We start from the raw sequence: 27,122 nt of genomic DNA, 5'->3' as shown, positions 1-27,122 counted from the left end.
AACACATATTAGACTTGTGATTAGACTTGTGTATGTTGAAACAAATGTTTGAATCTTAAAATCTTATTATGTTCTGCATTCAGGTGAGCAAAGAGTTCTCTGGTTTACCAAACAAAGCAATACACACTTCATTACCATTTATAACATCTTATTTTATGAAATGGAGTTCTCTACTGTGGCAATTATAAAGACAAAATATTGATCCCAATTAGTAGTTGAAAACAATTACAATTATTTGTTTTAGCTCCACCATATTTAAAAAAAACAATCTACCACTTTATTAATTATCTTATAAACATCAACAATATAAAGGATTTTATCAATAAATATGTGTTATAAAATTTATAATAGATTTTTTATTTAATTTGAATAAAATACAGGCTAAGGAAAAAAATGCAAGTGGATACAACAAACCTTTTTAAAAAGTGGAGTGTTCCTACATAAAATATAGAAACTATTGCTTTAGAAAAATCATTTAACTTTTAAGGGCCTCAGTTTTTCTCATTTACAAAATGAGGAAGTTGGCCTAGGTGATTCAGAAAGGTTCCTTACTGTTCTAAAATTCTACAATTCTGTGATTTCAGAAAAATCACGATTTTCAGTCTATCATAAAAAGATGTCTAGTTCTCACCAAGCTGCAAATTGAACTATACATTGGTATTCCTTGGTTTGGAGAATCATGTGATGTCCGAATTAGATGAGAGCCTCAGAGGCTATCTACTCCAGTTGATAATAATCCTCTCTGTAGTAGTATTTCCAACAAACTATCATCCAGCACTTGCCTAATGAACAGCAATGATGGATAACTCTCTACATTTCAAGGTGGCCCATTCCATTTGTCAACAGCTGTAATTGTTAGAAAGTTTGTACCTGCAGACTGGTCTGCCTCTTCAGCTTCCACCAAATTCTTTTATCTGGAGCCAAGCAAATCTAATAGCATTTTCAAATAAAAGCTCTTCAAATATTTGAAGACAGCCTTCATATTTCCCTAAGACTTTTCCTCCATAGGCTAAATGCCCATAGTTCTTTCCCTTGAATGTGTTGGCTACCTCTCACTGTATGCTCCCCAGCTGGCCAATTTCCTTCCTAAAATTTGTCACCCAAAACTGAGCACAGTATATGGTCTAATTGTATGATGGAATATTGTACAATACAGCTGTAACTTCTATTTTTCTGTAAAACGTGCTGCTTTTAATGTAGCTTAAGATAGCATCAGTATTTTTGGCTGTCATATAACACTGGTGATATATATGTACATATATGTGTGTGTATATATATATAAATATAAATATATATATATGAATATATATATATATAGAGAGAGAGAGAGAGAGAGAGAGAGAGAGAGAGAGAGGAGGGGGGGGGGCTTTGTATTGAAACCCTCTGGTTCTTTTTCCAAGAGCTGGGATCTAATCCTATCTCTTCTGTCCTGTACTTGTGCAGTTATTATTTGAACTCAAGTGTATCACTTTACACTTATTCCTACTAAATTATATCTTATTTCAGTCATGCTACCCTGTTAAGTCCTTGTTGGATCCTAATTCTAGCATCTAGCATCTCAGTTATTCTCACCTCGCTTCATGTCATCTGCAGTTTTGAGACGTATGAACAAGTAAGAACTAGGTCTTCATGTAATGCCATCATTGTTTAAAATGTTGAACAGATTAGGGCTGAGGACAGAGCCCAGCTGCTCTTGTTTAGAGTGTCCATGCCCAGCTAACAATTCATCTGCATTTTCATTTCTTGGCATAGTGTAGTGGACATAGTGTTGGACTTGGAATAAGGAAGGAAGATTCACAGTACATCTTGACAGGGATGTTGGTGATGAGCTGTATATTTTACATGATTTACACCAACTTCTACAAGATATGATGGATAGAACACTGGACTTGAGACAGTAACTCTTGGGTTCAAACCCTGCTTCAGATATTGAGTAATTCCAGGACTCTGAACAAGTGTAACCTTTTTCAGCCTTTATTGTCTCATCTATAAAATGATCATACCTGTAATATGTACTTCCCAGGGTTGTTGTAACAATCAAATGAGATAAAAACTTCAAAATGCTGTAAAGTGCCAACAATTGCTTCTTCTCATCATCCTCCTTTTATCTTTTGTGTTATTAATTGATGTATCACTATTTATACATGTATTCATACAGACCTGAGAAATTACTGGTTCTGAAATTTTTTTTTAAAAAGTATCACTCAGAGGGCAACAAGAAACCTATGGTGGGTGTGAACACTTCAAAGAAAGGATTACAAAGGAGAGCTGAAGTAAAAGATGTCATCAAAGATGTATGAGAACAAAAAAAAAGATAGGCTGGTCACATAGTGAGAACAAGGAATAACAAACAGACAGAAAATCCTCAGCCGTGGACATATTGGTTGATGCCCTTATGTTGAAATTTTGGGAAGACCTGGACAAAGCTCACAGAGGATGGGCAGCACTCGTCATTATTGGAGGAAATGCCAACATCAGTGAGATTATAGTATTTGAATACGTATGCACCCACGGGCAGTACCAATGACAAATTTTTTTTGTGCTTCAAAAACTTGCGGTACCAAAGCAATTCTCGGCCGTTTTTGGTTCATGGCTCCGTGAGAAATTGTGACATGTTAAATGCTGAAGATGGCAACAAAGAAGGATTTCCAGGCTGTTGGGCCTCCAGATCCCTTACCACTGGAATTCTCTACCTCTCCCTTCCCTCTCCCACACCTTGTCATTTCTTTGCTTCCCCAGAACTCTTAACTGAGGATGTGACTTTGCATCTCCACACATACTGCAGCCATTGTGACTTTCTTGATGCTAAGCAAATAGGAGCAATTAGTTAGTCAGCCAGTTAGCATTTATTAAGCACTTACTGTATGCCAAGCAGCTCAAGCATCACTTCCTAGAATGCCCTTTGAGAACCACAGATATAGAATATAAGGCGGAAGGGATTTGGTTTTGTTCTTGTATCCTCAGTGCCTACAGGGTAAATTTTAAATTAGGGGTTTTTTTGTCATAACCATAAGGTACTTGCCAATCAGGTTTCTCAAACAAAGGAATGAAGGCACTGGGAGTGAGGGTCAATTAGGCTTTTAAATTTCAATTCCCCTAATAATCCAGTCTGGGGCTAATGTTATTACCAGGGGAAGCTATTGAAACTACAGCTGTCTTATAATTAGCCCTTTTCCTATGCACTACTCAGTGCCTCTTCCTGTTTCTATTCCAAACCTTTATAGAAGTCTTGGGCCCTCCTAATGCTGTCCTACTAGAGGTACTTTCTGATTAGGAGTCAGAAAAGTAAGGCATAAGAGCAGCTACTGGGCAGATTTTGTACAGTGTTGGAAGACCAAAGTAAGCTTGTTTATTTTTAACCAGTAGTTGAGCAACTCTTGCTAGGGGAAGGAAGATGAAAAAGAAAAGGTGGGAAAACACAACTGGAAATTTCTCACTCTCAGTGGGAAAACCACTAGCAGGTCTGGGAATAGCTGTGATATTTTCCCTCCTGTTTTTTTTCCTTGCTATTAGGATTGGTTGCATGGTAAAGATTCTGTCACATTCTAAAATAACTTATTTTGAGCTTTGTTTTGGAATTATGGTAGAACGATCCCTAAAAATAGGTAAATCTGCTTCTGCCCCTAGATTTGCACTAACTTGATAGAAAGCCACTTTCTGAGCTTCAGCATCCTCATCTATAAAGTCAAGGCCTCCATAGGTTTTGACACTGTTAACCTCCTCCTGGATCTCTCCTCCCTTGACTTATATATGAGACATCACATTCTCCTGGTTCTCCTACCTCTCCAACAATTCAATAAATATCAAGTGCCTGCTATGTTCAAAGCACTGCTTTTGGTTCAAGGGCTGCAAAGAAACAAAATAGTTCCTGCCCTTAAGGAGCTTAAATTCTACTGGGAAAATCCAATGGGCATACATATGCATGCATTATATATATATATATATACATATGTATATGTATATATATATATATAGTTATAGTTATACAAAGATATTTCAGAAGGGAGAAAAGGGGGATTAGAAAAGACCTTATTTCGGTGGCACTTAAACTATGGGTTGAAGAAAACTGGGGATTCTCTTAGGTTGAAGTGAGATGAAAGGAATTCCCCCCACTTTTAACTATTTATTTCACTTTATCTGGCTTGATTTCATAGAACCTCTGGCCTGGATTAGGAACTCTGTTCTGTACCTGACTCCAACTGCTGCCCTCTCTAGGACCACATGCTCCCTGATGTGTGGTGCTACTCAGGCTTCCCACCAGAGAAATCACCTATTACCAGCTTCCTTCTGGACATCTCAACTCTGATCCCCTCCATCTACTTGTCTCTAGCCCTGCTTTGTAAAGCTTAGTCCATGGGTCATTCTTAATGTATTGTCCATAGTTGAGGAATTCCATTACTTAATCCATTAAGGAAACTTTTCCAGAACCAAATCTGAAATATAGTGTCAGTGGGGATGTGTATATCTTGTGCAGGTGTAGCATCTTCAATGCCAGAACCAAGGCACCATCCTTGAACCTTTTCAGTCCTGACCATAACTCTTCCAGGTATACATTGTCTGCATATTATCTACTTATGATATTGTCTGCTACAGCTCTGTGTGTTGGTGTTTTACCCACCCACTAGACTGTGAGCTTCTTGAGAGTAACCACTATGTCTTAAACATTGTATCTTTCCAGAGCTAATTTCACTGTTTGTACCTACTAGGTATTTAATAAATGCCTGTCTTATTCGGACAAATACCACGTAAACTTCCAAATGACGAATGCCATTGAGAAATAACAAGGTGAATAGGTAACAACCAAACCCTATCCTGTAGTCACTTCCATCCATCAAAGCCAATTCTTCAATCGATCCTTGAGGGTCCCACTCAACTGAACTCTGTTGCACACTCGCTATCTTTGTTCTCATTAATGTCATCAAACTTGGCAGAGTTTAAATGTTAAAAGTACTGTGTAGGAGCAGTTCATCCACAACAGGAGTTGCCCTTGTTAAAAGCAGTCTCATTTACTGGAAAGTGCCATTAATTTCGCTGCTAGAACACCTTGCACTGGTACACATGAGAAAAGAGGACAGAAAAGAAAAGTCTTGAAATTAAAATTAATACCGCATCTGAAGTTCAAAGTGCCTGTTGCATTTGTTGTCCTCTTCTGCGTTGTTGTTTTGAAAGAGAGGGGTCAGTGTCCTCTTGGATCCAGGCTGAAGATCTCATCCATGACCCCCTCCATTCCACAGTTGCACTTTATTTCAGTATTTTTCCCATGGTTTTCTTCTAATGCGGAGATGAATTAAACCTAATCTAACTGTATACTCTGTAAATTCTGTTTCTTTAAGAAATGTCTACCAGGGGTGGGGAACCTGTGACTTCGAGGCCCCATGTGGCCCTCTAGGTCCTCAAGTGCAGCCCTTTGACTGAGTCTCAGTTTTCCTCAAGTGCGGCCCTTTGACTGAGTCTCAGTTTTACAGAACAAATAAAAGTGAGACTCAGTCAAAGGGCTGCACTTGAGGACCTAGAGGGCCACATGGGGCCTCAAAGTCACAGGTTCCCCACCTCTGGTCTAGGGAGTGTCAAAGGCAGAATTTGAACTCAGGTTTTGTTTTGTTTTGTTTTTTAAGGCTAGTATTCCATTCTCAACAGTAGACTGACTTTCATAAAAGAAACATCATCCAAATAGTCACAAATTCCAAATTAAAGGAGTCCTGAATTTATATATGATTTAACTATAAAACTCAGCCAGTAAAAAATATATTAAATGTATATCTGAACAGGTAACCTTCCTATTTTTGGTGAGAGTACCACCATCCTTCTAGTTGCTTGTACCCTCCTGCACTTGAAATTATTCTGTGATGAAACAGAGTAATCTCTGGGTGTGGATAATACAAGCCAGAGGATGATCTTGTGGGATCAACTCCCAATACTGGACACAGTCCATGGCATGTCCCTTTGGAGACTGAATCCAAATCTTGATGACTTCTCATAGCCCCTTTTCAAGTTTGTCATATTTTGATATCCAGCTTTTAAGGACTACAAAGCAACAGAATCAAAGTGTCAAAGCCAAAAGGAACCTTAGGAATTATCTAGTTCAGTCTCCTGATTGAAAAGAAAAAATGAGGCCCAGGGAAGAAGAGATGTTTGCCCAAGATCATACAACTAGTAAGAGCTGGCAGAATTAGGGCTTAAATCCAATTCCAAATCCGTTGCTCTTTCCACAATGAAAATCCTTTTTGTGAAAGTAGAACATAATGAACAGGGAATCTGAATTAAAATTATAAATAGATAAGTCAGCTACCTCAATGCTGAAGTTCATTGTTGTAACATGTTAATATGCCTGATGAAAGTTTGAAAATTATACTTAAAAGTTAATCTTAATAACATTTTTAAAAGTTTGATGATTAACCCTAGTTACTTTATTTTTGCCTACATCTGTTCCATGGACCCAAGTACTTCTTATTTTATATTCTTTAGCCTCCATTTCAGCACTGTGGGGAGCTCTTATCAAAGTTTTATGAAAAATCATTTGAAACTTTGTTATTTGAAATCTAGTGGAACAAAGATATATTGATTTCAGATTAACCACATTTCGATTATTTTAGATTTTTATTGAAGAATAATAAGACATTTAGTCAACTGGGCAATTGTGATTACTTGGATTAGGAAAATATTTAAAATATATTTAGAAATAAAGGATTTTGATAGTATTGCATACTGATAGTCTACACTTGTCAAGTTCTTAAAAATAAATAAACTAGAGCTAGAATTCCTTCTCTCCCACCACCTGTCTCAAAGTACCTACCTGATTATAATTAAGGCCTCATTGTATATCACCTTAGCTTTTTCGGGAGATTAGGGTTAATGCATACTAACGCTGTTTTCAACAGCAGGTGTTCTCAGTTATCATCCACCAGGTTATTTGTACTCTCAATTCAATGGCAAATTTTGCTTTCAAAACCCAGAAAGATCCTTTAAAACAAGTTTTCATAGGAAAGAAACAAGTGACCAAATACCAAGCCTAGAAAGACTGAAACTTTAATTAGGGTAGTTATCCTGAGAGGGAAGTTCATGCTTTTTTTAAAATTCCTGGCAGGTTATATCCTAATTAGGAGAAGACCTAAGTTGGCACCTCTGTCCTTAAATCATAACCTCAAAACACTAATAAGAAAGAAATGGCTAAAACACACAAAGAAAGCAATTGTCAAAGGGGAAAGAATTCTCAAGACCTAAAAGAACTTTCCCTCACTTCCTCTTCCTCAGCTCACCACCCAATACCCTCCATAATTCCCAAGATTTTAAAGAACAAAATTACCTTAATCTTTATTCATCTTGGGTGTCACATGAAATGACAAATTTCTTTCTTAAGGTTTTTGATGGATTTTATAATCATCATGTTTTTCTAAGCTATAATGGAAAAGAATCCAATTCAACAAACATTTTTTAATAGTTACTTTGTAAAGAGCACTATGAATGCGAAAATGAAAAATTGCATCTTCTTTTCCCTTGAGAAACTTACAGTCCAGTAGGGGAGCTGTTACTTTATGCAAATAATCATGATACAAAGAAAATGCCTTGTAAGAAAATTGGATAAGGGAGAAAACACTTTCAGACAGGTAGGGATCAGGGTAGGCTTCATAGAGAAAGGGACTCTGACCTGAGATTTGAGAAAGGAGAAAGATTTCAAAAAGCAGAAATAAGAAGAAAGAGTATTCCCTTCCAGTCATGCCAACCAGCCTGTACAAACAATCAAAATGCATGGAGGCAGGAGATAGCAGGCCAAGAGTGAAGAACATTTAGTCATCGGAAAGTAATGCGGAATAAAGCTAGAGAAATAGGATGGGGCCAGGGTGTGGAGAACTTTAAATATCCAGCTAAGGAGTTTATATTCTATTCTGTAGGTCATAGGGGAACCACTCAGTGTTTGAGTAGAGGAGTGGCATAATTGGAGCTGTGCCTTAGGAAAATTACTTTTGCATGTGTGTGAAGGATGAGCTGGATAGAGAAGAGACTAGAGGCAGAGAGCCCATTAAGGAGGGATGGGTGACAAGTGATGAATGTCTGAACTAGGATAATACCAATGTGACTGAAAGGGGAAAAAGGAAGGAAGGAATTTGATAGAAGAGTTATGGAAATAGAATTGACTGGACTTGGAAATTTATCAAAACCAAACTTGAAAGCTAACTTTCTACATATTTAGTAGCATTCATGAACTATTTTTGTCCTTCTTTTTAAAGATGCTGCTGCTTGATGGTGATTTAAGATATGTATGTTTGGAATGGCCAATGTAGGCCATTTTAAGCAATTGTGAATTCTTTGAAAGTCGTGAAAACTAGTGACTGTAGCTGATGCCCAAAGTATTTGTTGATAGTTCACACTGATGATGAACTCATGATCACCCTGAAATGTTTATTCAGAGAAACACCATGCCAGGGTTGAGTTGTTTCCCAGCCATTTACAATTATGCTGTATTGTTTGAGTTTTGGTTTCATTGAATTCTTGAAGTGTTTTTTTCCCTGCCCTTCCTGCTTGCAATTATCACACTTCAACTTCCAACAGCTGCTTGAGTATCCTGCTACTGCCAATTTATAGTTGTGTGATGATGAGCATCACTTTGATACTCATAGACTGGCCATGTTCCAAGATTTGTCACTTGTGTTCCTGTTCAGCCAGGCTCATAGATAACGTGGATGAAATGTTTCAAGAAACTGGATATGAAATTTTTAGTAGGTTGAGGTCTCAAATGAAGTTAGAGAATATTATTGATTGTTCTATGGGTTTTAGTCTAAAGTTTGATAATAAGTTCATTTTTGCACAAGGTGCTACTTAAATAGCAGAACTGGGTGGAATGACAATTTTTAGCCCTTATTTTTTCCCAGTGAAAATGTTTCTCCTGTTCAAACTGCCACTTAGTCTTCTTCAGGCTTGTTGTTGGTCTTTGGTGCTATGCCAGCTCTACAAAATGATCTTCATCAATCCTCAATGCATCGTCTTGAATGCAGACATTGAGACAATATATTTTTGTGGTATTAGGTCTCCTAAGTTTAGCAGTTGAACAAGATGCCTTCTGAGTCTCTGGTGCAGAATTCACTCCCTGCACCTGGAATGAAAACTGACGAAGTAAAAGGCAAAAATCTCAGGTCCACTTCTTGGGGCCACATGGCCTAAAGGGGAGGATGTTGTTCCCATGTCTGCCCTCTTTACCACAGGCAGTTGGTGAGTGAAAGTGCCCTTCTTCTGAGCAGAGAATCTACTCAGACTCCCTGGGTTCTGTGTGCAGGGAAGAGTCCTAGTAGTAAAGAGAATTCTGGCTACATAGCCATTAGAACCATGTGGAAGGCAGAATGTTCATGTCTAAGCCAGTTCTCAGGTGTCTCCAGTATCTTCGCCATGGGTGATACCACTTCTGTTGGTCTAGGTATATGCCAAACCCACATTATAATTTTAACATTTTGTATTGTTAATATTTAGATATAATCTCCAATATATGCTTGCTGGTAGGAAATACATGTCTAAAATTATTTTTTGCCTGTATAGATGAAACTATAGAATAGATATTTGATAGCTCACATAATAGGAGTCTTTGGATCTCAAAAGCAGGAGAATTCTTCACTAATGAAAAATTCTGGGACACAGTAGTAGCCCAAGAAATGATTTGTATCTTTTGATAGTATATACTCTGTCTGCTCTTGAGATAGGATAATGATAACAGTAACAGCAATAATAATTAAGCATTTGTATAGTACTCTAAAATCCACAAAGCGCTTTACATGCATTATCTCATTTGATCCTCAAAACAACCTTCGGAGATAGCTATTATTAAGAGCATACAAAAATTACAAATTGGTGTAATTTTCAAATTTTACAAAATGGTGGCTCTTATTTTGGATGTTAGACTAATAGATTTAGTTTTGAGCTGAAATTTAGAATAGTTAAGCTGTCAAAACACAATTCTTCACGTTCCTGGCAAAATATCAGCTGCTAACAGTTTTTATCTTACTGTAAAATATTATTTCTCACTAGGTATAAGTGAAAACACTGTAGCACAATATAACCAAGCCCTTTAACATTTCAAAATTTGAAAATCCAAATCTTAAGTGCTATGAAAAAAGGAATATGGGAACATTTAATTATCTGCTTAAGGCCTCATTAAAGTTTTTTTCTAATTACTTTGGGTAAAATATAATCATCTGGAATATGGCGCCTATGTGGCAAGAATGTGTTGGAGAAGGAAGACCTGAGTTTGAATCCTGCCTTAGACACTTCCTTGCATCGTGACAGCCTCTTTCAGCCTAAGTTTCCTCATCTGTAAAATGCAGATAATAACACGAAGCTTCTGATGAATAGAGTGTCCATACAGTTACCTATCTGCTCTTATACCTGAAGCAGCCTGAATGAAGCTCTGAGGTCTCTAGTCCTGGCTCTAATCTATTGTAAATAAAATCATGGAAGTAGCTCCTTATTTTCTCTTCTCAGTATCTGGTCATCATACCTGGTATTATAGCCCCTTTCCTATGGAAAAGAGGACAGAGAGGTCTCTCCATCCATCCTTCCTAGAAATGTTCATATTTAGCATGGCTGACAGTTATTACCTCTTTCCCTCAGTTGCAGCCAATTACTAGAAAAACAAGATTGCAGGATTTACTTGGTTCTCCCAGACCCCTGGCCCCCAATCCAAGATATACAACTGTAGTACAGATAAATTGAAACACAATTGTGCAGCCTCTAAGGCTGAGATGCAACAAAGTATGGATTGATTCTCTGCTGCCTGTGCTAATTGTGGCCTAACACTCAACACCAAGAAAACAGACGTTCTCCACCAGCCATCATCATGCCATCCATACATGGAGCCATTGGTTATAGCAATTGGAGAAATTTTGAATGCTGTGGATAATTTCACTCACTTTGGCAGTATACTTTCCGGGGATGTGTGCATAGATGATGCATAGATGATGAGGTTAACGCACACATTGCCAGAGCTACCTCAGTAGCTGGAGTTTGGGAGGCTCTGAAGGAAAGTGTGGGAGAGAAGAGGTATTAGGCCGCCTGCCAGACTGAAGGTGTGTAGAGCCATTGTGCTTTCCTCATTGTTGTATGCCTGTGAAACCTGGACAGTATACCAGAGCCATGCCAGGAAACAGAATAGCTTCCTTTTGAATTGTCTTAGGAAGATTCTGAAGATCACCTGGCAAGATAAGGTACCAGACAGTGAGGTATGGCTGAATTGCCAGACATTCAAACTCTCTAATAAAAAGAGTGCAACGCTAATGGGCTGGCCACATTGTTCGAATGCCAAAATTTTGTTTGCCTAAATGGGCATTTTGTGGATAACTCACACAAGGCAAGTGCTTACATGGAGGTCAGAAGAAGCAATGTAAGAACATTCTCAAGGTCTCTCTGAAGAACTTTGGAATTGATTGTGAGAAAAGGGAGGCACTGGCACAGGACCATCCAGCATGATGTGCCCGCAACAAAGAAGACACTGAGCTCTGTGAGCAAAGCAGAACTCAGTGAGCAAAGAGAGCTCAAAAGAAACGTGAGATAGTGTAAATTTAGAGACATCTCCACTCCAAATGTTCATATGAACTATTTGTGCCTGACCTGTCTGATCAGCCATAGTCAGACATACTGTATTGTGACCCCAACATAGTGATGTCATTTTGGTCTTCTTCAAGATGGAAAGACAACAACCAACCATACTGAGACAATACTTAATCTGAACACTCATTCTTAAATGGATGAATGCTCTTGTAAACATGGAAATTCCCTCCAGTGATGCAAAGGCAGTGCATCCATGGATGCCCATTCTTTGATTCTTGTTCAAGGCCTCTTGTCATTACAGGCAGAGTCCATTCAAAATAGTGGAGGCCTTCCTTGCTTTCTCCTGACATTGCAGGGATACCATTGGAGCACTCTGTTTGTGTATCATACCTCAACATAGCACCAGCCTGCCTTCTCTTTGGGACACCCTGTATACTTCACCCTGCTCCTATCCATCATGCATAGAGTGATAGAGAGATATTTGAGTTTTATTGATCCTTTTTTGATACTTCATGTAGACATAATGTATAATATCAGTATGCTAGCAAATCTGAAAGAGTACCCTGCATGGAAAAACCTATCTTTTTCTTGGAACTTTTGACTTGATTTTCTATACCTGGATGGATGGAACGGAGAGATAAGTTCTAGTTCTGCCATTAATTAGTTAATACAATCTTAGCCAAGATCACTTCCCCTTTCTGACCCTCTTTTTCCTTATTTTCAGAATGAAGAGGTTAGATTAGATGACTTCAAAGCTTTGATTTAGAGGCAACTGAGCCCTAAGTTAGATAACCAAAGTTTTTATAATCTCCTAGACTTTATTTTCAGCCTCTAATTCAAGTTGGTTTGCTTTAAAAAAGGAAATTTAAAATACAATTGTTGTGTGGACAGGCATTTTGTCATAGTGGATGGAGGCCAGGCCTTAGAAGACCTAGGTTCAGATTCTAGCCCTGACACAAAAGAGGCAGCTAGGTAGTACAGTACATAGAGCTCTGGACATGGAGTCAGGAAGACCTGAGTTCCAGTCTAGCCTCAGCCTTCTTAGCTGTGTGACTCTGTGCAAGTGACTTCATGTTTTGGCTGGCTTAGATTCCTCATCTGTAAATAGGGGACAGCAATAGCACCCAGGGTGGTTGTGGGGATGAAATGAGATCATATTCATAAAGTGCTTTGCAAACTTTTAAGTGCTATATAAATGCTAGCCATTATTATTACTCTTACTCTGCCTGTGACTGGCAAGTCACTTAACCGCTCAGTGCCCTCAGGACACTGAGTTGCAAACAGTTGCTACACATTGATAGAGAGAATGTCCTCACTGTGGAGCTCTTACACCATCGGTGTGTCAGGTCCTGATCAAGAGATAAAAGAATAAGTATGTTAGAAAATGATCTGGGAAGTGCTGATTCTTTTGTTTGAATTCAGCAAAGTAAAGCAGGGTGTGATTTGATTGAGTGCTGCAGCACCAAAGGGAGGAGTTGGCATCCTGCTCCAGTGGATCTTTGATCCTATCAATTTGCACGTTGTGACTGTATGCCCATCTTTGCCTGTCCAGCCTGGTTAAGTCCTCGCTTGGTGACAAGTCTGATGAACAGCCTCACCTGTTTGCCACAGAGTGTCCACCCATTGGAGTGCAACTTCCTCCATTTCTGCTGATGTTGGGAGCAATATTCAGACTTTCTGTCTGTCAGCATTTCCTATATGACCAGCACGTCTTTTCCTCTCATACACTTCCCTGACACCAGCTTTTACTTTTGTTCTCTGTCAAAGCTCCTCACTTACTTAATGCTGAAGCCTGCTGATGTACAATGGATTGGATCATGTTCACTTTCAGGAAGTGATCAGTGGATCCTTTCTGTTTTCATTTTTAGATCTGGAAGATGTGAGCTGTTTTTCTTTCATGATTTCTGAATATGATGTCTAGACTTTTTTTTTTGGTGATAGCTTTTAGGTAGTCCAATAATTCTTAAATTATCCCTCCTCGATCTGTTTTCCAGGTCACTTGTTTTTGATATTTTCTTCTATTTTTTTCAATCTTTTGACTTTGTTCTAATATTTCTTATTATGGAATCATTAACTTTTGTGGTCTCATGTTGATTTTCAAGGAGTTTGTTCTTGGGTAAAGTTTCGTACCTCTTTGTACCAAATTGTAAATTCCATTTCTATTTTTTTCTTCCATGGCTCTCATTTTGTTTCCATTTCTTTCTTGTAATGCCCTTATATAATTTTTAAAAATTATATTTATTTTATTTTTAATTTATGAAATAAAACAAGCATTTCCATAATATAGCAGAATAAAAAATGATTGCACATGAAACTGCAAATCTATTATGTACAACTTGCTATATTTCTTTTAAATATATAATATAAATATATATTAAATATTTAATAAAGGTATCATGGAACTTTCTTTTTTTTTCCTTTTTGCTTTCTCCCCCCCCCCAGATGTGGCTACCATTACACAAAATATATGTGTGTACATATATATATATATATACATATATATATATTCTATACATTTATTTATCAGTTCTTTCTCTGAATGTAGACAGCATCCTCCTTCATAGGTTCTTTGTGTTAATTTGGGTATTCATAGTAGTTAAAATAACTTAGTCACTCAAAGTTGTTCTTGAAACAATATTTCTGTTAGTGTGTACGACATTCTCTTGGCCCTGCTCATTTCACTCTTCATTGTTTCATGAAAGTCTGTCCATATTTTTCTAAAATCAATGAGCGCATTACTTCTTATAGCACAATAATATTCCATCACGACCATGTACCACACCTCATTCACCCATTTCCTGATTGAAAGGCCACCACAAAGAGAGCTACTGTAAATATTTTAGAACATAGAGGTTCTTTTCCTTTTTCCCTAATCATCTTTAGAAATAGACCTACTAGTGGTATTGCTATGTCAAAGAGGATAGGCAGTTTAATTGCTCTTTGGGCATAATTCTAGATTGCTCTCAGTTCACAGTTCTATCAACAGTGAATTAGTGTCCCAGTTTTTCCACATCCCCTCCAACATTTAGCGCTTTCCCCTTTAATCATTCTAGCCAATATGATAGGTGTAAAACAATAGCTCAAAGTTGTTTTAGTTTACATTTGTCTAATCAAAATGATTTAGAGCATTTTTAATGTGACTATAAATTATTTTGATTTCTTCATCAGAAAACTGCCCATTCATATCCTTTGACCATTTATCAGTTTGGGGAATGACTTGTATTCTTACAGAGTTGACAAATTTCTTTATATATTTGAGATATAAGACATTTATCTGAGATACTGCTTATAAAATTTGTTTCCACCAATTTTCTGCTTTCCTGCTGATGTTGTATAGATTTGTTTTATTTATACAAAAAATTTTTAATTTAATGTAATTGAAATTATCCATTTTACACTTCATACCTTTCTCTCTCTCTCTCTCTCTCTCTCTCTCTCATTTATTCATAAATTGTTTGCCTGTCTGTAAGTCTGATAAGTAACATGTTCCATGTTCTTCAAATTTTTTTGTAATCTCTCTTTGTGTCTAGGTCATGTATCCATTTTGACCTTACCCTGGTAAATGGTGTAAGACAGTGGTCTATGACCAATTTCTGCCAGACTGCCTTCCATTTTTCCCAACAATTTGTACCAAGTAATGAATTTTTATCCCAAAAACTTAAGTCTTTACACTTGTCAAATAGAAAGGTTACTATATTCATTTGCTGTTATAAATTGTATGTCGACTCTATTCCGCTGATCTGCCTTTCTATTTCTTATTACCAGACAGTTTTGGTAATTACTACCGTATAACATAGTTTAATATCTGGTACTGCTAAACCTCTTTCCTTTACATTTTTATTAGTTCCTTTGATATTCTTGATTTTTTTTGTTCTTCCAAATGAATTTTGTTATTTTTTCTAATTCAATAAAATAATTATTTGGTAATTTAATTGGGATGGCATTGAATATACAAATTAGTTTAGGTACTATCATTTTATATCATTTTAAAATGTGTAATTTCTTCTGAAGGCTTTACTTGTAGGTTTTTTTGGAGTTCTTTTCCTCTCCTGGGTTTGTGTCTTGGACATCCCTACCATATCTTTTATCATTTATCACCTCTTTACCTTCTTTTGTTTACTTATTCCTTAGCCTTGTTGTTCAGATTGGGACTTTGTGTTAGGGCTAAGCTTTGTGCAGTTCTGGTGGGACTGTCCTGGCATTATATGGACCTGGCCTGTCTTATCTCTTGTCCTGCTGCTGGATTCAGAGATTGTTGTGGCCTTGTTCTTTGCCTAGGCCCCATGATCCTCTTTCCTTGGGAGAGACAGAGCCAAGGCCTTCTATTCCAGAGGGATGTCTGGTTCCCAGCTTCTTCTTCTGGGCAGAGTAAAAGTACAGTGGCCTTTGCTGTGGAAATTTAGTCTTAGATTCCCCTTCTGAGGATTGGAGTGTCAGTGCTGAAGTCCTGTTCTTTGCCCAGGGCTGAGTCTGAGGTTCCCATCTCAGGTTAGAGGAACAGAGCTGCCACTCTTGTTCCCATAGGCTAAGACTTGAGTCCCATATCACTTCTTTGAAGGACCAAACAAATAGCACTGAAACCCTATTGTGACATTCAGTGCTGAGGCCCTTTTTAAACCCAGGGTTGAGTCCAAAACCACAGTCACTCTGTTTTGCTTCTGTGATCTGGCTCTGTGATTTGGGGGTACTTCTATTCCACAACTTCTTCCGTGGTCACTTGTATGTTGGTCAAGTGTGTGAACTTGTACCAGAAAGATTAACCATTGTAGCTTCTTCTTAAATTTCTGATCTCCATTTAGTCTGTTCTCTGTTTCATCAGGTATTGGTAAGCGTTCTATGTTTCATCAGGTACTGGTTTAATTTCAATTTCCTTTGTCTTGTAATATTTATCTAGAGATGTCTATAATATTTCAAATGCCTCGAAACTCATCATCTCCTCTTTTAATTTTAGTATCTTCCTTGTTAATTTATCTGCTTGTGCTCTAGGTTTTAATTGAATTTTCTTCCTCCAAAGATCATTGGTGATTTTAGTCTTTTCTCCTTGTATTTCCCTGTTGCTGACTTTCTGACTCCTCCACCTTTGATTTTTGGTTAACCCCTGGGGACTGGACCTCAAAACTCTCTCAGACTCCTTTCCCTTTGAGGAATTTAATTTTTACTGGCCCTTGGCCCTTGCCCCAAACAACTTCTGGAGGGATAGAACTGGCCCCAAATGGATTCCAGTCCCTTTTTTCAGTCTTAATATCTCAGGATATTGGCACCCTATTCCAGTTTCTTCCATTCTTTAGTTCCCTGGTTGGGCTTAGTAAGTGTCTGGCACTTTTTGTAGGCTTGGGAAAGGGTAGAGTGAGAGTTAGGGCAAAATTTCTGCCAATTTAGGCTTCCTCAGGCAGAGCACAGTTCCACTCTCAAATATTTTCTCTTCACATGGCTGGGCAGAGCTGGGGTCTAGTGCTTGTTTCAACAGGTTGCTGGGGGAAAGGCATGACTGGAAAGTGCCAGCAGAGACTGTAGCATGAGGTAAATCCCTGAGCACATCTCAGCCCAAGCCAGTGGGTTAAATTCGTGTGCCCTTCCTCAGCATGAAGGCTATTAGGGAGGGGTGCTGAGTGAGTGATGGGGATTAACATTCTTCAATTTTAGTTCATAAGGCCCTTATCATGTTGGGCATTTTTGATTTATTGACCTGTGAAACCAGCTGTAATCAATTCCAGTGTATAATTCCTCCCTTAAGATGTGGGGAACGGAAAGAGGGAAGAGGTTCTCAATCCTCCTCTTATTCTTTCCCCAGCACCTGACACTGTTGATGACTTTCTCCTACTACATATGCATGGCTCTCTGGCTTTTGTGACACTGTTCTCTTGGTTCTCTTCCTACCCATCTGACTGTTTCTTCTCCATCTTCTTGGGTGCATCATCCATGTCATCAAGTCATGGATTTAGAGGTTGTAGAGACCTTAGAGGCCATCGGGTTCACTCTTGTCATTTTACAGATGTGGAAACTGAGGCACAGAACGCTTAAATGATTTACTCAGGGTCATGTAGCTACTAAGTAAGTATCTGGAATGGGGTTTGAACCTAAGTCTTCCTGATTCCAAGTCCAGTGCTCTGTCTACCACAGTACTCTATCCCGGACCATGCTTTTTATTCTGTACACTTTAATTTGGATCATAAGCTTCCATGGATTATTTTCTCTACCCAGGTATGGTTTTTTGTTTTAATACTTAGACTTAACCACCTACTTTAAAGATAGGTAAGAAGATACTTGGAGTTATGATAGAATCAGTGTAACTGCATAAAACACTGTTGAGTCTTGTCATATGTTCTGGGCAGAAATACAACATCATCATCTATATCCTTACAACTTATCTTCTCCAAGGAAATGCTTTATAGACTTTTTTTTCACTACTCATTGCTTAGTCCTGTGAATCAGAATACATTAAAAACCTATGTCCAGCTCCATCATTTGATTTCTTTTTTACTCTGAGTAAATTATATTCCCTTTCTCTTCCTCCTTTGCTTCACCATTTGCTAGTTTTGAAGAGAACAAGGAACAATTCATGAAAGTTGCAGAGAGGAGATTTAGATTTGATGTGAGTATAAGGAGGTTAATCAGGGGAGTTCTCCAGTCAATCAATTTGATGAAGTTATAGGTGGAATCTTTAAAATTTTTGAAAACCTCTCCTTATATAGAGTATGGACATGCCCATTTGACACCTTGTTAAGAGGACAAAGACAACTCCAGATTAGGTCCCAGAGACTGAGGCTGCCCAGAATCACTTAGGTTTGTTGGAGTCACCTTTTGACTCCTCCTCATTAGATGGGATTTAAGATTATTTGGTTAGTCTGGAGAGATTTTCATTAACTGATGTTGAGCGAGATGAGCAGAACCAGGAGAATATTGTACACAGTAACAGCAGCATTGTGTGATGATCAGCTTTGACAGAGTTAACTCTTTTCGGCAATATGGTGATCTAAGACAATTCCAGAAGACTCATGATGGAAAAGGCAATCCACATCCACATGCACACCCACAAAAAGAAATATGGAATCTGAATGCAGATTGAAGCATACTATTTTCTCTCTCTCTCTCTCTCTCTTTCTCGGTTTTTTCCTTTTGTTCTCATTCTTTTTTTACAATATGACTAGTGTGGAAATATGTTTAACATGATTGTACATGTATAGCCTATATCAGATTGCTTGCCATCTTGGAGAGAGGGAAGAAGGAGGTAGGGAGAGAGAAAAAAAGTCTTACAAATGTGAATGTTGAAAACTAAACATTAATTATTTTTTTTTAAAAAAGATCATTTGGTTAGAGTTATAGACATGCCCCTAAGATCATTTAGTTGGCTATAACTCTTTTAGAGAACATACTGTTGTAGAAAAGCCACTTGTCTATTCTGTTCTATAAGAGTGAAATAACATTACTTTAAATTTTTCTTGCCATTTCTGTGTTCAGAGGACAAACAAAAGTATAGCAAAGCAGACCTGGATTCTCATGGGGTGGGAAGAGGGAAGGTGAGAGAGGAAGGAAGGAAGCTTATGTATATGAACAGGCCCTAACCCAGGACCCATCAATAGATATCTTGGCATGTCATGGAGAAGTCCTTACCCTTTCATGTCTTGGTCAATGCTGTTAAACCGTTACCTCTCATTTCAAAAAGGGAAATATCTCTGGAAGCATGATCTTGGAATATAACCTTCTAACATAGAAAAGAGATTTGTGAGATAGTGCCAAGCTTAGGGCTTCCCTTGACCTCAAAAATTCAGAGATTTGACTTTGCAAAGAGGGAAGGAAAGTATTCAAATATTGGTCTCAGGGTTGCTGAGCTACTACTCCTCTGGCTGTCATTTACTAGTCATCATTCTCTTCAGGGCCATCTGCTACTTTCTGCCACCAATTGCTGTGATGGGAGCAAGGGAGACTTATTCAATGACTATGTGTGAGCTGGGACAATGAAATTTCCCTTTTTCCCATGATACTCTTTGCTTGGCCATCCAGAGGAACCCAAGAGCCAAGTGTAAAAGTCTAGGTGAAGGTGGCAGGGTCATTAGCCTCTGCCGGTATTTCATATTCCTGCCTTTATTATGTATATCTACCAGTAACTGCTGGTTCTTGTACTGCATTCCCTCCAGCACAAAAATGCTGTTATTTTTACCTTTATATATCATACCCTGAATCAGTGTATAGGCTGCCCAATTTCCTATGCTATCCTTGGTTATATTTCAGTGTATTCAAAAATCATTTTCAAAATTTGACCTTGAGGCAGTAATGGGCTTCAGAACACTATAGCTATTTTAGAAACTAGTTACACACAATTTACCTAAACCAGTTTAGAAACATTTTTCGTTAACGTATTCTACTCTGTAAAGAATACACACACACACACACACACACACACACACACACACACACACACAAATTTTTTTCTATATTGGACTACCTGAAAGCTATGATTAAAAAAAGAATCTTGATACAATAATACAAGAAATAATTAAAGAAAATTGTTTTGAAGCATTAGAACAAGAGGAGAAAGTAGAAATAGAAAAAAATTCACCAATAATCACCTGAAAGAGATCCTACGAGGAAAACCCACAGGAATATCATAGTCAAATTCCAAAACCCCCAGCTCAATTATAAAATATTATGAACAACAAGAAAAAAAAACAATTTAAATAAGACAGTGCCACAATTAGAATCACACAAGACCTAGGAGCAGTGACACGAAAAGACCACAGGTCTTGGAACACTATATATTAAAAGAACTGGGATTCTGACCAAAAATATCATACCCAGCAAAGCTAAGCATAATCCTGAATGGAAAAAATGGATTTTTAATGAATTATCTGACTTTCAGGACTTTTTTAAATTAAAAAAAAAACTGAACTTAGAAGATTTGATATATAAGAGCCAAGAGAAATATAAGGTACATATCAAAGACTAATTACAAGGGACTCAATAAGGACAGACTGTTTACTTTTTATGTATGTAAAATGCACGTCTAAGATTGTTATTCATAATTGGGTAGTTCATAAGAAAGATTGATGTAGACCTGAATATGATATGATTTTTAAAAGTAGAACCATTTAGGAACAGCTAAAAACAATAATTACCTTATGCAAATGAGGTGTGAGAGGAAGAAACGACACAGAGGAACTAGATGGGGGAGGAGGGCTGGTAGTTCTGGAAGCCTACTTTCATCAGGAATGGGTTCAAGAGGGAACAATACATGCATATCTAGAAGAGTAAAAAAGTCTTGAAAATCCAGAAAGAAATAAAACTCTAAGGGGTTAGGGAGAGGGAAAAGGATAAGGGAGGGATCTTTAGAGGGGAAAGTGAGGGAATAGGTTAAAGGGTGGTATAGAAGAGTACTAGATTAAGGAGAATGGGAGGATAAGGGAGGGATCCTGGGAGGGGGGGTAGATTAAGTAATAGAAGGGCAAGGTAGCAGGTGGAAGTCAAGTAGAGGAGTCAGGAGGGATAGGAAATAAGAGATATACAGAAACGAAAAGATCAGAAGTAGAATTTGTTAGGGAAAAAAGGAGTGGGGCTGGTAATCATGATCTTGGACAAAGTTAAGGTTAAAATTAATTTAATCAAAAGGGAAAATAGAGAAATTACACTATATGTCAGCTATATTTATCAATGTTGTTTTGGACTATTTAAGACAACTAGATAGTATAAGGTGGGAGTATTACTGTGGTGGAGGAAATGATGAGTTGGTGAAAAAATATGGAAGGACTTGGACTTATAAAGGAAGAGGTCTTCCACCCTCAGAGAAACAGGATAAATAAGTATAGTATGGTCTTACATAGATGCACATGAATGTATGTTCATATATGACTATGATTATCAATATCTAAGTATATGTATGTGTAAATGTAATATATATGGGGGTGTGTTTATGTATATACCCTTGTGTATATGTCTGTGCATGTATATGTGTGTATATCTATGCATATGTGTATGTACATGTGTATATATACATATATATGTACACACATATATCCATGCTTAATCGTAGCTTGGGGGGGCAGGGAACAAGAAAAAAGAACAAAGTCAAAAATGTACAGCAGACCACAAAAGAAAACTTGCAAGGAAGCAAAGAAAAGATGGGCAACCCTCAACACAATGCATAGTATGTATTATCTAGGCTTTCTTGAAATGGAAATTCATTGCTGTATATTTTGAATCCTCTCTCACATTCTCCTGTGCATGTGGCAATGGTTTTTTTTGGTATTATTTTAGTTTTAATATTTAAGTTTGTTTCTTTTCTCGTTTCTTATTTTGTATTTAAGTTTAAAGTAAAAAAAATTACAAATAAAATTTTTTTTCTTCTACAGTTTAATCGATTCTTTGTACCAAGCTATTGCTGTTCATTCCTTTTTTTTAGTTTCAAGACCTGTTTTTATGCCAGTAATTTCTCCATTTCCCTTCTTAGTTATTTCCTCTTACATAAATGATCCCTCATGCCTGTGTATGCCTAGAATTTAATTTCCCCCCTTGTCCAGCTAGTAATGCTACATACTGTATTACTGTTACTGAGTATTAAAACACTGTGTTTAAATCCCATTATAACAAACTCTGTGGGACTATAGAATTGATTTGATTAGGGAAATTGTTGCCATGTATAAGTTCCTTGAAATCGAATTCCTAGGAAGTAGTGATTATAAAAGCTAATACCTGGCTCTACCTGGTTTGCCCACAATGTGTTATCAAGGAAAAGGAGTGCTTTCAATCTAGTGGGGCTTATAGTCAGAATGATCACTGGGGAAGAAAGAATGAGACTGGTCTGCATATATAGGCAGCATCTATGATGGAGAAGAGGGTAAGGTCGGTGCTCAAATTGCAAATGGGAGTGAGGCTTATAGCCAAGCCAAGAACCCTGGTTAGGTGGAGTTATGCCTGAGTATGGGTCACTGTGGCTGTTATTCTGGAGGTTAATCACTGGACTACCTTCCATTCAGGTTTGAGAAAGTCTATTTTTTGAGGCAGCTATAGAATGTAAGCAAGATACCAGACTCTGAATCAGAGATTCAATAATAAGGTATAAAGAAATCACCATTAGAAAGGAACCCTTGTTGAGTTGGCTTAATAACTAATCCATTTATTCAGGTGGGTTTTAATGTGTCCAGGAAAAAGAAAACAGTTCAATAACTCTTGGAGGTCTCTGATAAACTACAGAGGATTAACAGATTCAGGCTGGACCCATTAATTGTTTTCATGCAAATGAAAGACCATGATAGAATTACTGTGGCAAATGTAACATTCTTTTGTTGGAAGGAGCCTTTTTGAACAGTAGCAAGCTAATCAAACTGCCTTGATCAAGAGTAATAAGAAGGGGTCTCTGACAGAGAGAGATAGAATGAGAGATCTTTAGAACTGAGTTGTTAAGAAGCAATTAACTCCTACACTCTGATAAGCAGGGGGCTAGAGACTGAGGCATATCATAAATGGCCAGGAGAATAATCTCAAAGCTCGGATTTATCACTTAAACATCGCTTTATTCAGAAGTTAGAGGGAAAGCAAATATCCACTGTTAATTTAGTAATGAATTATAGTGAGTAGATTTTATGTTATACACATATTACTGTTAGTTATTAACATTAGGTAGCCTAACTACTAGACCCATGCCCTTAACTAGGTATGACCTTCCAGGGTCTTTAGGGAGGACTAGCATGTCTGCTAGGAGGGTTGCTGAGCCATTTTCAGGGCTGCTCATCCACCTTGTTGTCTACCAGATGTTCAACTCTTACCTGTGTCTCCAAGAAACTATAGCATACACAGTGGCCACACCCCAGTAAACCCTCTCAACAGACAGGCTAAACCAGGTTGAGGATAACTGAGGGGCCTCAAAACTGTTGGTGAGTTAGAGGAGTGTCTACCCGAAGTATGTGAAGACTTGCCCCTGGCAGAATGGTGGATGAGAACCATTTGTTCCATGAAGGTGGCTGAAGCAGGTTTTGTGGAGCACTCAGAGCTTGGTCAGACATTGAAGACACCAAGGTCATCCACTGCATCCCCAGCCATCAGCAGTCCTGACTTTTGTCTTGCCACTTTACTTTGATGACTCTGGAAGACAAAGTGAGGCTGAGGACTTTGTGCAACTCTGCCTAAAGTAAATCAAATTCACCCATGAGTCAAGACATCACCCAGTGATGTCATTGGTCCTCTTAGAAAAGGAAGGACAGGCTGCAATGATGACTTAAAGTACAGCTATGCTTCCTAAGAGGAATTCTGAGCCAATCTGAGAGAGTTTGCCATATAATCCAAAACCTTTTAAGAGACATCAGCCTTCAGAATAACCTTTCATAAAATTAGAGGGTTGAACTAAAGATGACTTACGAGAGTCTTTCTGGATGTAAATTTTGATTGACAAAAGTGCTGTCTGAGTGTTTCAGAGGTTCCAAAACTTATTTGATCTACTACCCCCTTTTCAAAAAAAAATTACTCAGTGCCCTGCCCTGGAAATCTACTTTCTTTAACCCTTTAATGTTTTTTTTAAAATATTCATTTCAAAAAAATATAAATCTTTTTTTAAAATGGTGCATCTCAAATTTAATAAATTATTTTAAATTTGTGGGGTTTTTTCTGAATTAAAATTTTGATGATGCAATATTGTATCATGTAACCGTATAGTATTGTATTATAAACAAGTTATTACATGCTCGTATTTCTAGCAATGCATGCTGGACTTCCCAACAATTCACAACATTCTCACCTGGAAACGCTTGCTTGTTAAGACCTGTGGGCGGACTTGACCACTGATTGGTTATAATTGGAATTTTGTGTGTTTATTTGGAAAATAATGTAATCACTATGACTTTAACTCTGTTACACAATAGATGAAATACATATGAATGATTTTTCAGAATTTTCTTCTCTTCTTTCTTTATACTTCTACTACCCCCTTATTTTTATTCAGTACCCCCCAATTGCAAGCAAGGCTACTGTTGCCCACCTGGATCATTCCAGTGCCCCCCACAGGGCATTATTGCCAACTCTGGGAACCTATGGACTTTATATTAACAGTAATCACAATGTGAGAGGTAGCTATTTCATAGTGGACAAAGAGCTGTCTCTAACTTAGGACCTGGGTTCAACTCCCACCTCAGACTTACACTGTTTATGTGATGCTGGACAGTCACTTCACCTGTCTCAGTACCCCAGACAATTCTGAGATTAAAAGGTGCACAGTAAGTGTTGATCTGTATTAGTGGGAGGGAGTTTCCTCACTAAGTTACAGTTCTGGTCCCAAAATGCATGTGTAGGATGGGGGTGCCCTTTGAGAGCTTCCTAAAATAGCACCTTGTCAGTGCAAATTAGTGATCAGTCTAACTTGTCTTTTGCAAATTTCTCAGATATCTTTTTCAAAATGTTAATAATAGATTTTTAGTTGGACAGTGTTAATGAAGATTGTCGTTATATCATCCGATTTGAAATAATTTGCTTCCAGCAAAAATTAGTTTCAAATTAAGAAACCTATTGTAAATATCACTGTGATGCAGTTTACGGAAATATTATTTAAAGTGGTAGATACTTAAGCATATTGAAAAAAAAGTTTGTTACAATGACTGCCTTCCTACTTCCAGGCGGTGGAGAGAGGAGCCAAAGGCCAGCTTTCTACTTTCAGCAGTTTCATTTCAACTGCTAGCCAGAAGAAAGAAGTGGCTGAGAAGAGAGATTCACCCACACAGCCTGTTACACCAAACGTCAAGAATGGTAAAATAAAACAATTTTTGTTCTAAAATTCTGAAACTGTGGCCATTCTATGAGTATTAATCATATTTTCTCTGACCTTTTGAAAAGATTTTTTTCACTTAAAAGAGACATGCAATTAGCAGCAGATTCATATGCTTTAGACACCATGAAATTTTCTAGGCAGAAAGATATATAGTTTTATATATATATATATATATATATATATATATATATATATATATATATATATAAAAAATTCTATATTGTTGCTATCACCTCCCTCTTACATTCTAGCCCCTAACTCCACCCTCCCCAACTATCTAGGTCACAGCCACAGAGCAAATTAAGTTTGTAGCCATGTAGGAGTGGTCTCTCTAGCCTACCAGAATTCTCTTTCCTGGAGAAGTTCCTACTTACTAGGACCAAATTTCAAAGTTGCGGCTCTGACTTACAATAGTAATACAACTTCTGTAGTCATGGAGGCCTTCTACCCTATTAAAAATTAATGTATTACAGGGTTGGTGCCAGGAGGGCCAGAAGCAAGAAACGAAATACAAGAAAACCACTGAGGCTGGCAGGCTAACATTATATCTCATTGCCCTGAGGATTCCTTTCCCTTCCTCTGCTTTTATTTTTATTCACTTTGCCAAAAATCTTTCCTTGGGAAGATTGGCAAAGAATAACTGAGCAAATCAGAGAGAAACATAGCCTTTGAGCTGGAAGAGATATTGGACAGCAGCTAGTCCAATACCCCAGCAGACGGCTGAGGGCAGTGAGGCTTACCTACTGAGGAGTTAAAAAATCTTGACTAAGGTCACAGAGACCTAGTATTTCAGCCCAAGAGATCTGTCCCTTAGTGCCTTCCACACAACACTGAATGAAGTTGCTCTTTTCATCTTACTTTTTTTTTTTCTGCCCACCCACACATATTGATTAAGTACTTGTCAGAGGCCCAGTTCTGTTCAGGGTTCCATGTGAGATTCAGTGAAGAGTAAGACAGGGGCAGTGCCTTGGCTCCCTTACTTGATGCCCCTTCTCCCCCATTGGTGTTCATGTAGCTATGAATATTTGCCTCCAGGAGCATGTAAGCTTCTTGAAAGCAATAACCATCCTGCTTTTGTACACATAACCCCAGTGCCTAGGACAGTGCCTGGCATAGGCAATTAATACATGTTTGCTGATTGTTCAATTAATTACTCTTAATGAGTTTATAATCTTGTTGAGGAAATAGCACGCATACACAAACAGTCATGCTACAAGACAGTCAGTATATGATAAATACTGAATGACTAGCAGCACAAAAATTGTTCAGTAGTTAGAACGGTGACCTCCAGAAAGCTAATCTAGAAATTTGATAGGAGCTGTTGTATGTGGTTTGGAGCTAAAAGTGTGATTTGAGATTTGTAACACATGTATCCCTACCCCATCTCCTAAAATAAACCAAATCAAATAAGGGTGAGAAAATGGTTATAAGGCAGTCTGCATAGGGCGGGCACTCCTGTTTTTTAATTTCTGGTTGGAGAATAAACATAAAATATGCTTCACTGTTTTGCAAACGCCCTGTCAAGACCACATTTAAACCTTACCTTGAAGAGCAAGAGCTCAGAGTCACCAGAATGGAATTTTGTATGTGTATGGGGGGAGGAAGAAGTTGATATCTGGCAATGTATGCTTCATTCCCCTTGTGGGAGGTCAAGCCTTGAGATGCGTGACTGTCCCTGCTCCCTCAGTTGGCCACACTAAGGGTCCTTCATGGAGCACCCCTCTTATCCCACTGCTGTGCCCTCTGCTATCTCCACTTCCTCCCTCAGTTGGGAATTTGGTTGGGTGGGGTTATTGGTATGTTTCAGGAGCACATACCTGATCCTCTGGGTTGGAGAGGGCAGGCTTTC

General features: G+C 37.9%; 1 protein-coding gene across 1 annotated transcript in view; it reads left to right on the top strand.

Moving 5' to 3' along the window:
• HECTD2 (HECT domain E3 ubiquitin protein ligase 2) overlaps nucleotides 1-27,122 on the top strand; it is a 122,463-nt gene that overhangs the window by 6,248 nt on the left and 89,093 nt on the right. The window contains exon 3 of the mRNA XM_036735485.1: nucleotides 25,122-25,251. Coding sequence (XP_036591380.1) covers nucleotides 25,122-25,251 — 130 coding nt within the window. The remainder of the gene's footprint in view (nucleotides 1-25,121; nucleotides 25,252-27,122) is intronic.

The sequence above is a fragment of the Trichosurus vulpecula genome, chromosome 8, assembly GCF_011100635.1.
Source record: "Trichosurus vulpecula isolate mTriVul1 chromosome 8, mTriVul1.pri, whole genome shotgun sequence".
Lineage (NCBI taxonomy): Eukaryota > Metazoa > Chordata > Mammalia > Diprotodontia > Phalangeridae > Trichosurus > Trichosurus vulpecula.
The sequence above is the reverse complement of the archived record's forward strand: the minus strand, read 5'-3'. Positions and strand labels throughout refer to the sequence as shown.